This window comes from Harpia harpyja, chromosome 14 (assembly GCF_026419915.1).
Source record: "Harpia harpyja isolate bHarHar1 chromosome 14, bHarHar1 primary haplotype, whole genome shotgun sequence".
NCBI classification, from domain to species: domain Eukaryota; kingdom Metazoa; phylum Chordata; class Aves; order Accipitriformes; family Accipitridae; genus Harpia; species Harpia harpyja.
In genome coordinates this window covers 30,033,656-30,046,311 of record NC_068953.1, presented here as the reverse complement: position 1 = coordinate 30,046,311, position 12,656 = coordinate 30,033,656, and the positions used below count along the sequence as shown (strand labels likewise).

The following is a 12,656-nucleotide window of genomic DNA, read 5'->3' as shown; positions in this document are numbered from 1 at the left end:
GGAGCAAAACAGTATGGTTTGATAGGGATAGATATTGGAAAAAACAAATAGTAATTTCTGCCATGTGACAGAAATATTTACATTTTATTTTAATACGTAACCTATTTTATAATTAGGTTTTGTAGGTTATTTTATGTATACTGCAGGATATCAAACTTGCCTGTATCTTTTGTGCCAGAACTAGACACTATACCTCTTCTCCTGCTGTAAGTTTCTCCATAATTATCTCATTCCTAGATGGAAATACAAGGTCATGTTCAAAACCAAGGAAAGACCTGAAAAATGTGTATATTTAAAAACTGTGCTGTATTAAACCAATTATCCAAAATACAAAACTTCATTTCTACAAGTTACTCAGAGCACCCCAAGCAGAGCTGCTGAACAGTTTGTCAGATTAACTCCTTTTAATTCTGCAACAGAATGCCTGTCTTTACAGAGACATAACATGGAAATATAAAGCTCTATATTATTTTTTTATCAAGAAATAATTCGGACAAGACTATTAGAATAAAAATTCAGTTTTATCAATTCCATTTATCATCAATAACTCAATAATTTTAAAAAACCCACAGCAGTAATTTTCAATCAATAGTTCATGTCTCTTGCTGTCCTGAGTGTAGAAATAGACTTCATCAGACCAGCCTCACCTGGGGCCTCCCCAGGGGGATTCATGAGCCCCACAGCTCCATTTAAGTTCAGCCCTCGGCCTCCAGTCCCCACCTGAGGTTATGTTGCAGGAGTGACACTCTCTAGCTCAAGTACAGCTCTGCCTATGTACCCATTGATCTAGACCCTCACTCTTGGACTGATTTCCTGGCTTGCGCTTGACCTTGCTTCATTATGGACCTGCCTGGTGATCATTGTGCTGCGTCTTACCCTGGTTGCCATCACTAGACCTGATCCTGACCTGTAAGAGTTGACTTACGAGTTTGACCTTGGACTTGTTTCATCACCACAAATTTATCTGGTCATCTGTACTATTGTGCGACCTTTGCTGCTACTCCCAGGCTTGCCTAGGGCTGGCGGGTTGGGGCACTGGCTGGTGAGGCCCCTGCCCTGCTTGCTGTGTTACTATGCCTGACTGCCCGTCCCTTGGGGAGCAGCTGGCTGCACTGGCTCATCTTCAGTTACCTAAAGCCTTAATTCTGCATTCCATATTTGTAAAAACTCAGCTGAGTATGAAGATTTTTGCTTTCAGAAGTGCCACAAAGATCAGATTCATAGCTGCGCACTACATAATTTTACAGCAAACTTTTAAATAGATCCTATGGTGAATCTCATGATGTGAATTAAAGCATCTAACTTTAAAAACACACAAACAAAAATAATCTGCCAAAATCTATTTGGGATAACTCTAGGAAAGAAAACGTACATCAACATATCAGCTCACCATCATTTGTTCTAAACTTGCCAAAGTAAATCTGTTTTGTTCCCTACTACTCTTCTTAACAGTTTTATACATAATTCATTGTTTTTTTCTGACAGAATTGTCAATTCCCTAAATGTTCGTTTTCTCAATTCTCTCAATGTCCTTTTTCTCAATCTCTTTCAAGTACAATGTTTTCTCTACATACTGCCAACTGCTAATTTATCTTCTTGTTTTTCACTCAAAATTTTTTAACATATAAAACTGGTAACAGTTGTAAAGTTGACATAGTTATAAACATAAAGTAGAGGCATATAACAAAACCCATAAAAATCTCTAAAACTTCAAATTCACTATATTTATGAGACTTAGTATTCTCCAGCTCTAACTGTAAACTTTTTCTATACTTTTCCTGCTGTGGAGAGCTACTGCAACATTCTTTAAAATTCTTCAGAAGCCTTTTCTTTTTTTTTAAAGTGGATTTTGAAAGAACTACTTTTACTGCAATCAAGAGCAATAGTTCTTGGCCACAGAAGATCTGAAGGAAAAACACATTTGAAAAAAGCAAGAGGGTGGAACTGAACTCAGAAAGGGCAGCAGGGCAGGAAGGATCATCAATAAGCATGTTAGTTTGAGTGACAGATGAGAATTAAGCCTGGGCAACAATGGAATGAACTGTCAGCACTACAGTACTATTCAAAAAGGCTTAAGTTTACATAAGACTGTAAGCCACTATTACAACAATTTTCTCTTATTGAAAAGATCAGCCTTGCTGTAATAAAATAAATTAATAACATCATTTATTTGCAGTTTTAAATGACTGACCTATAAAACTGAACCAAACATCACCTAAAGCAGAATACCTTCCTACCCATGCTGCTTTCTATAAATCAAGTAGAAAACAGCTGCACAAGCAGCCAAAGAGCTTAGAGGAATGCTCTTTAATATGTGAAAATAGTTCATATTCAGGGAAGTCACTCAGTTGGTGGGTATTTGATGTAAACAGCCATTCTACCTTGCCTTTGGAATACAGAAGTATTACATGAGTTAAACTGTTACCTAGAGAAAAAATAAACCAGCTTTTTTAGAACAGCAAATCAAAGAAGAAATAGTTGCAGCAGCCACTTATCAAGATTTGCATTCTCTTCTTTTGAACTATTCTGGACATCAGCTGTTTCTTCTTATGTTTTTCTATTCTGAGGGTACTTTCATATAGATGGTGCTTTCAGAAAATGCACCAGTGAGTGTCTAATACTACAAATACCAGCTTAGAGAAAGAATGCAAGTTTAAAGTAGATGAGTTTCAGCTGAGATGTACAACAGCTTTTTCTAATATTAGGTCTTAACATGGCCATTTAGTTAAAAAATTTGGCTAATTGTCATTTGTATACTTTTTCTATAGCTAAGGAAAAGTTAGGTTGTTTCACCTACCTTCCCATTAAAATAAATATATAAATAATGTTTACTCAATATTTTTTATTTGCATTTAAAACAAAGACTAGAAACCAGTAATTCGTGCTCTAGGAAATAACCACATATTGTAAAAGCGTTATTCATATTAAGAAGTACACAGATTCCAGATGAGATTCTATCATGCTAGGTACTATAGAAACGAGAAAATAATGTTGGTTTCCAACTTAAAGATCTGTATATTGTGCTATTTATGTAAACTATAAGATACCATCAGAAAATAATTTTCTCTATGTACTGTGAAGGTTTACATATATCAGCTACAATTTCTGCATCCAGGCTCAGTATCTTGAAAACAGATTTGATATAGCTCAATTAGTTATAATTGTTTTACCTAGACCATTTTTCCTTGACAATAAAGGGTTTGAGGAGGAATAGGAGACTAAGTGTTTAATATTTTTTTGAATCTGGTAGTTCTGTCTTGAAGGAATTACAGGGAAATTTCAAACAGTACTGGACACCTATGTTTAGCCAAACTGAATTCTACCCAAGTCCCTGCCTGAAAAGTATTCCTTGGAGGTACACCTCCCCTCCACAGCCCCCCCTGCTACCGCCCCCCCCCCCCCCCCCCCAAAAAAAAGAAGAAATCCCAAAACACCACAGAGCCCAATAAGGACAATATATCTGAAAGTGCAGTACTGTGTTGGCTGGAGCAGCTTAACCACTTCGAAAGAATATGCACTTGTATGAAACATCATACTATGAGATGTCCCTCACAGCTTTCCAGTACAAATGAAGCTGCTGCCCTGGGAAGTAGTAGTTCTCTTCTTCAAATGTGTGGAAAAGCATAGTCATAGAACTGGAGCTCTCTAAAACAATGGCACAGGGACTGCAATCATGTAACATGTGGCATCATTTTAGAGAACAGCCTCAGAATAATAATTAAATGCAAAAACCCACTAATTACAATGTCAACAGCTTTTTATATTTTAAAAGTAACATGCCAGTTCTGAAAGGCTGGGAACCGGTGGACAGTCATAGCCATAAGGCTTACATGTGACCTACATTTTTTGTCAGCCTGCCTTCTACTTTTCATTCTTTTGGACCTTATTTCTTTTTGGCAGCAAACATGAAATGAAAAAATAACACATCATGGAAGATCAGTTATGCTTAGCTATTCTGTAATACAACTTTGAGGAACAATCTGTCATTGAATGATCACAACAGAAGACAAACATATATGGACAAATACTATCTGCTTGAACACCTATGGCTACATAGTGGAAATACAGTTTTAGTTTCAGGAATTCCTGACCTGTAGCCAAGAGGTGGAGGTAGAAATTTTCATGGTTAAAAATAATCTTATGCCTGCCTATCAATTTTTCTGTTATCTGGGCATGAATAATTAAACAGATTACTGGATGAATGGCTGTAAAGTGATCACTTTAAATGAATTTAGACCTTAGCAAATCTTTGCTTCTCTGTATTTAAAAACAGGGAAGATTAATTACATTTTGAAGAGGCCATTTAACTCCCAGGATGCTTCAAGCATTAGGAAACTTCTAAGACTATCACATTTCAGCTTTCTTTTCAGTTTTCATCTGTTTGAAAAAAATCTGTATGTTGCTGTCACACCACATTAATTTAATTAATATCATTTTAATGATTATTACATTAAAATCAACATTGCTAGTGGTTGCAGATCATAAAGTCCAATTTTAGTAATATATCTCCTTTTAAGACTCAGCAGTTACCATCACCCAAAACATTAGACTGGAGGAAACACTGTCAAAGCCAAACACTTTAGAACCAAATACTCAAAACCAACTTTGTCCATAAAATCTATACAGGTCTAGCATGGTTTTGTAGGCAGCATATCCCTCCTTCATTTCCTGTGTGAATACAAGGATTTATGATGACATCTACCCATATGGCCTATGTAGGTAGAAGTAAATAAACCTGAAGATTGGATTTTTTTTAATGTAATCAAGTCTTTTTTTCTCCTTGTCCAATGATTGATTTATAGCTCTGCAGAGAAGACAAGTATCACAGGACATATCTATATTCTTTTTAAAAGAAAGATCCTTAGGACATATCTGTATTCTTTTTAAAAGAAAGATCCTTATCTGTGTTACTGTACTTCCTTGGGGTTTGGTTTTGGGGGGGGTTGTTTGTTTGTTTTTTTAAAAGAATTATTTTGTTTAATTTTGCTTGTTTTGGAAATGCCCCTAATCAATTGTATGCTATTCGATTTAGTTTCTGACTGACAGGCCCTTGCGTAGTACTTTCTTTGTTTAGGTGATTGACTGTGGACCGCAACATTAATATTTTCTAATTATTGTCGTTAATATTGTCAATGTATTTGATTGCTGTTTTTAAAATACAGCAAACATTTTTAATACAAGATTTTGAGGGTAACATTTTCAAAAGCTGATGACTAAGTTCCTTTGAAAATGGAACATAAGAGTTTACCATTTTGATGTGTAATTTTTTTTTTTAGTGTACTTTTTCAGCATAATCCTTCTTTTGTTTCAAAGAGCAGTTGTTCAAAACAGTAATTTTACAAAACTTTTTTTTTTTATTCTGGTTATTCTGAGATCTACATTAATGGATTGGTTTCAATCATGAAGAGTATTTTCCATTTTAATTTTGCAATTAAATTAAATGTCTCCAGAAGAAACACTATAAACTTATTGAGAATACAAGCATCGATTGTACTATTTTAATATTCATGTGTTTCAAGTTGCAAGTATATGAATTGCATAGATTAATTAATTTTTATGCTTATGTAGCTTGACTGTAAATAGAAAATATAGTTTTCCTTTAAAGCTTTTTATCAACCTTAACATTTCATGTAATATTGCATGTACTTTATTCACTTATGCAGTTCTAATTCAAATAATTGCAGCTTAAGGCAATTATGTCATACCATATTGCTAGTATGATAGATGTATATGTGACTTCCTGAGTATGATGACACACAAGAAGCACACATGAAAAGTATGACTTTACTGAAGAGTATAACTCAAGTACTTATATGCATATTTTTCCTAAAGAAGCGGCATGTAATTATATGAAGTATTCATTCATTGTGTCCTTCTTCATAATTTATATATTTTTAAATTATAAGACACTTCATTTTCAGTCATTCTGGTGCAAAATCTGTACATTTCTGGCTATTCTGGATATATAGCAACATACTTGTACCTGAATGGTACCATGAAATCCTTAGTCTTTCAAGTAGTAGCATTCAGCACTGGCTACTAATAATGCTAATGCATACAGAATGAACCAACTGATTTACTGTATGGTTACTATACACAGCTGGAATGAACTATACACTAAAATACTTGACTGCTGATTTTTAAAAAATTACAGTCATTCATTCATTAATTACATTCACTGGAGCAAAACTCAGATTTATTTTTTTTAAACGGTATTTTCACCTTCTCTTTCTCTCTCTTTTTTTTTTTTTTTTTTTTTTAAGACTCTGGGAGAAAATATATTGCTCTAATTAGGAGTCACTTAATCATTTTACCACATCCTTCATATTCTGATTTAGTTAATTTATGATTTATGGAAAAAGTTAATCAATTACACTTAATTAGCTATCAGTCTACATCTAGAGTCAACTTCCATAAACACCATTTATGTATATAACCAAAGAATTGACAAATAAATATCAGTATAAAGAACAGATTAATGAAGAAATTTTATACACATTAATACTTAAATATTTAAAGGATAGTTAAATTTGGTGTTTAATACAGCCATTCAAAACAAATAGTCTAATCTACTTCCCTAACTTCTCAGATTTTTCTTATATATTTTTATAGTACAAATGCAGTTATCTTGAATAAATACACATCTCTACCTTTAATTAAGCTTTAAAATGGTCATCACCTGTCTGCTTATAATCTTTGAAAATATCTATTACTAGATGAAAAAACTTTCCCCTTAAAAATATTATCTTGTAATTCAGTGATGACCCTAAATTTAGTAATACAAAGGTTCATTTAAATTCAATAAAATTATCTGGGACAAAGAAGCAAAGGAAAGAAATCCATAGCCAGGTTAAGTTAATTTCTTTTTGTTAACCTGCTCATTCTTTTCTTAACCTGCTCATAGGCTTAGATCTCTGTTGAAAAAGGCATGTCAGCCCAGATGATATGCTAATGACTGGACATGTGCTTAGAAAAATACAGAGAAATAGCTCTTGAATACTTCCATTACTGACAGCTCTCACCCTAAGGAAGCACTTGTACTTCTCCGTAAATACCCTGCAAGAACTTGCTAGTAAATGTAAACAGGCCAAGGATCACAACAGCCAAAAAGATGCTGTAGTACCTTGTATATATACAGCCTACTGAGTAACTGCGGCCATGAGCTTGATGACCTTTTGCAGATTCATTTATTTCCTAGTAATTTTGTGTTGAAGATACATGCACTAGGACTCTGCTTTTTTACTGTACATGAAAAGGTCCTTTAAGTGCATACACAATATGTTATCCCCTCAGAGAATACATAAGTTAACAATGTAATAGTTTTTATCATCTCTTGTGTTTGAGCTATTTTTCTGGTATCACTGCTGTTAGACATGGCTTAAACATGAGCCAAATGCCTGACACTCCACATATTCTTGCTGCATTTCCCAAGAGTTTGTTCTATCCCTCATCAGGACAACACACCTTTTTGAGTGTCAGCTGCTCACAGACTGCGTCTCTCCTGAGTTACTATAGATAGAGGACACCATGAATGAAAAGTAATACAGTATGAGACAGATGATATGAAAGTCAAAATTAACAGTAAAGAGAGAGGGGGGGGGTTTCCCCCCCAGTTTGCCTTTGCAAGCAGAAGGGAAGAGAAGTGATTATACCAACACACAGAAAGCTCACTCTGCTCAGATACCACTGCTGAGAGATGTTCTTAGAGGCTGACTGGACTCCCTTCTGAGCATTCAACTCCACTTGACAGAAGGTAATGGCAGGAAAGTAATAAAATTGTTGCCACTTCATTCCTTGCCCCTTCCACCCATTATACATCATCATCTTCCACACCCAGGGAAGCAGAAAGACAGCAATTATTTTTGCCTTATCTTTTTTTTTTCCACAGCATTGTTGCTTGTTCAAAGCAAATAGATAAAAAATTAATTCCCTTTTGGAAAACTTCCAGAAAGTGTGGTAGCCTGCCTAGGCAAATACATTAGTTTAAAAAATGGAATCAAATGCCTTTCCTGTTCTCCAGATGCAATCAATTAGTTACAATACCCAAATCATGTCAGGACTTGCTTCCCTTCCTTTCTTAATCTTTCAGAAAGCCACTATCCAATAGCTGAACTCTATGTAGACATGCCCAAGGGTGAGAACAGGACAGATGCACAAAGCCTTACGGGTCAACCCTGTCAATAGGTCCGATTTAATTTAATAGAAGTATATATTGAGTTGTGAAACACACTACCTTTAACCATCTATTGTTAGAGCTAATCACAAAACCCCATATCACCTAAGACCTGTTGGATAGAAGCTTTTATGCTCCCTCCCCGCGCCCCCCCCCAAAAGGGGACATTTATTTCATTATACATTACCTTTTTTTCAGACATTCTTTTGATGTTTTTACCCTAAACAATAGCTGATGTTCCTCCAGTCCAGCTTTCTCGGCACAGTCTTGGACCAGATTAAGCTGATCATCTCACCAAAGCCTTAGGTTTGGGTATTAAGACCAGTGATTAAGAACAGCAGCTACACTGAACTGCTCTCTGGAGTCTCTCTCAGTCTCCCCTCCCATACAGAGGAAACAGAGCTAACTGTAACCCCACTAGGTAAAATGTTCATCTCCATGAGCATTTATGAATCTATTGTTTTTCATGGCAGGCTATCAGAGATGAGAAATATTGAATGACCAGAGAGTGCTCTAACAGAATATGATAGTCTTCTGGCTATCATCTTTCACTCACAGTATCTCTAGTTCCACACTGTTTACTCTCTACCTCAAAAAAGCAATAGCTAAACATTTCATTGCTCCAGCGCTTTAGAAAAACAACAAACAATTAATGTGGTTAGCTTCTAAATATGGGTGATAGCTCAGTTATTCCACTTATCTAAAAGGCAAGCACTCACCTTACAAGCACTCTTCTGTCTCCTCCAAATCTGCAGTTCCACAATACAAAGCTGTTAGCAACATATCCTAACCTTTTCTTCCTATCACCTGCCCCTTGTATCTGTACCTATTCACTGGCATAGTAGAACAACCATTTGCACTGCCAAATCTGTAAAATGAATCAGGTAAAAGATTTGCCTTTAAAATAACCAACCTTACAAAATTTTTCTTTTTTTTTTTTAAATAGGATGAGGACAAAGATTTGTACCACTGTACTCAAGAGGACAGTGAGCTGAGATCGAGGTCAAGTAATAGAAATTAAGCCAATTCTGCTTTTGAATACACTGCATTGTAAAATCATGGCCTAAGAACATACTTGGAAAAGAGAGGATACAGTGAAGCCTGTCTCCACAGAAGCAACTATCCACTGGTGTAGGATCCATTAAGAAATGAAAACCACTTGGAACTTGCAGCATACCAAGGAGTCCAAGGAACTGAATGTAACAGTTAAATTCCATTATCCCATCACTTTCCTCCTTATACACCCATTCACATATCTGAACCATGAAGGCATTTTAGTGTCTCAACACAAACAAGACACACAGAAAATCTTTGTGATACTTAAACAGCAATGCATACTGCAAAGGTATCTAAGACTTCGGGATTTGTAAAAAGTAGCTGGAAATTAACAGATATTATCTAAACAATAACATAACTACAAGTCTGCATCAAACAGCATTTCATTACACAAATCCCCAAGATCAATCATAGTCCGAAGAAACAGGTTAGAAGAAATTTCTGTGTTTCTGCTCTTTTTTTGCTACTTTTAAATCAAGTGGGATTCTTAATTTCTGAAAATATGTAGGAATATAAATCCATCACTGTTCCATTTGTGCTTTTCAATTTTATGCTGCTCTGGGTATTATAATTTAGTGTCATTAGTACTCCTAATATGAACTGCTGTCACATACAGTACAGTGCTTACAGAACATATAGCTATGCAACAAACATCTTCACATCTCATTGCTCCTATCAAGAATTTCCCGTTGCTGGGTTGGCATGTAGTTTTCAGTTTGTGGCAGGGTCCTTGAATTCTTTACCTTATTTTTTGGTTGTAAGTAGTTCTTCACATTTTGTATAGCCTTTATTTTAACTTTGGGTGAACTGGGTTTTGTTGCATCCCTGGCACATGATCTAGGCAGGGAAGAAGGAGCCTTCTTGCTCCACCTTGTGACACATGGTTGAAGGCTGACTATTAGGGAAAAGCAGGGCTCCCAATGAGCTGCTGAGGTGACTCTCTTATGTGTCTCAGCTGTGTAGATTTTCTAGAGATGATCATTTAAAACATAAAACAATCTAGACTCCCACAGTCACAGTTGCAGATAGTGAACACTGCAATTCTTTGCATTTTTAATACCACTGAAGTGTTCTCAATGCTTAGTCACATAGAACTTACTGTATTTTCAGAAAGACACTAATGAGGAATCTTATAGACCATTCATCTGTCAATTTTGCTGACCCACTGAGTACTCTAAGAAATGTTATTTATTCTTCCTATTGGTCTCAGTTCTAATTTCTTTAATGTCTTGGGGACATTAAAATTAAAGTTACAAGCACACAGCACACTGCTTGTGAGCCACAACCTGGAAAGTCATTGTTAAAGATAATGCAAATAGCAGTAAATCAGACTTTCTAATGCCTCCTGTTGCAAGATGAAGTTCTGTTGTTCGGAACTCTGTCAAAAACTTCACCTGTTCCATGCTTCACTATGTGTCTCATTATTTAGACTGTTGATCCACTAACACTTTAAACTGGAATAAGCTAGAACTGCCCCTGCTCATTTATGCTCTTCCTTTATGTTGACACAAAATATTTGAGCATCTGCTAAACTAAATGGACCTCAAAGCTGACCTAACCTGGCAAAATGTTTCAGTTTTTAATCCAGATCAGTTCCCAGTCTGGTTCATTGAATGGTGATAAAAACTCTTACGATGACCCAGGGAGGCAGACAACACAGGGAAAGCAGTGATCAGCTGACAGTGGGAGGAGCACTGCTTCTTTCAGTGTCCTCCATTTATCCCTGAACCTATTCAATTAACTAAACACGCAGAAAAATAATCAAGTCAAAGAGTGGGGCTTCTTGTTTCTCAATTAAACACAGGGTTCAACACAGCCTGTTTCAACAAAGGACAGTTCCAGAAGAGATGGAAAAGAGGAGATGAGAGCAGCCCCACAGTTACAAGACAGGGCTGGAGATGAAAGAGTAGGAAGGGTTAGAGACAAGGATGGATGGAAAGAGTAACTTTCAGTTCTGGTGACACTTTCCTTTTATTTGCAAGAAACTTGCTTTACCATGTATCTGCCATTAAAGAACATAGAAAAGCTAATAAATACCTGCATTGTCTTTAAAATACTACCCTTTAAAACATCACCTTAAATGAAGACCAATCAAGGAACAACACATTTGCACTTCTGAAGCCATCTGTATATACATAACCACCTACTGCAAGAGATTCTAGAATGTTATTTCTCCCTTTTGCATCATTAATAGATTATATTCTTGTTTTGTAGGAATTTGCCAAAGATATTTCTGGTTGCCTTTAATATCTACATTTTTTGTAGGCTAAAATCCTCTTTTCTGACCAGCAATGATTCATTGAGAAGGCACACATTTGCAAACTGGTTTGGCAGGATGCAATAGTCTCCATGTTTTTTCTTTCAATAGAATATGAAGATTTATCATACTCTGTCCCACCATAATAATGGAAACATATGTCTTATGGTTTTACATGTTTATAAAACTTCCAGTCACATTCTTAAAATAATTGTATATTGTGTATATATCACAATGTCATTCAGAAATTAAAAAAAAAAGTTTAAAAAAAATCAATGTTATGATACATGTCTCATACAGCAAATTAAAATACCTTAGTTTGCTTTCTTGTATGCTGAGACCACTTTTGATGGATGACAGACTATCATATGCATCTTGATGTGAATGTCTTGTACCTTGGAGGAGTGTCCCTCTGTGCCAACATCTGCTATCTAAATCTTTGTGAGTATCTGTAGAGAAAGAAAAAGCTGCTAGAAATCTTTCAGTCCATTTTACAAAAGGAACTTCTAAAAGAGGAAGTACACATTAATGAAATTAATTCATTAAATTCATAGTAATAGGAATTTAATTGTCAATTACAAAACATTATTATAATTAAATCACTTTTTACAAGAACAGCAGAAGCAGAGTTCCAAGATCACCTTCTGATTGTTGCTCTGAAAACTTCAAGAGGCCTAAACCAGTTACCTTTTTGTTACACAAACTTGGAAACAGTTTATTTTACAATTGAAAAATGAGCCATTGCTGGATTAGGAAGAAAATGGATCTCTTAATGTTCCAGTCCAACTTCAGTTCTTAACTGGCCATGTATTTCTTATGTGTCCATGCACAGCATTCCAAGATGTAGGGCTTTTTTGTTTGGTTGGTTTGGTTTTGTTGGGGGGGGGGTGTGTGTTTTAAGCAAGGAATCAGGCTTTACTTGAATGCCATGTGCTATTGCCCTAGAATGGACCTTATTTCAAGTTCATACCTCTTTGGAGAAACCTAGCAAGTCTCATCTGCAATTGGAGGTAAAAACTGACCTGCAGAACATTTTACTCTATAAATTGTCCTATTAGCTTTAATGAGAGGAAAGGGTTCATGATCTGGCCCTGAGCGTGAGGAAATTTTCTTCCATATTGATTGGAAGAATTTGTGTCCCCATCTCTTTTCTTCTGTTTCTGATGTTTT

The 12,656-nt window shown here is 35.6% G+C and overlaps 1 protein-coding gene across 1 annotated transcript in view; it reads right to left on the bottom strand.

Moving 5' to 3' along the window:
- LOC128150659 (protein unc-13 homolog A-like) overlaps window positions 1-12,656 on the bottom strand; it is a 38,928-nt gene that overhangs the window by 11,733 nt on the left and 14,539 nt on the right. The window contains exon 6 of the mRNA XM_052807019.1: window positions 11,800-11,935. Within this exon, the coding sequence (XP_052662979.1) occupies window positions 11,800-11,935 (136 nt within the window). The remainder of the gene's footprint in view (window positions 1-11,799; window positions 11,936-12,656) is intronic.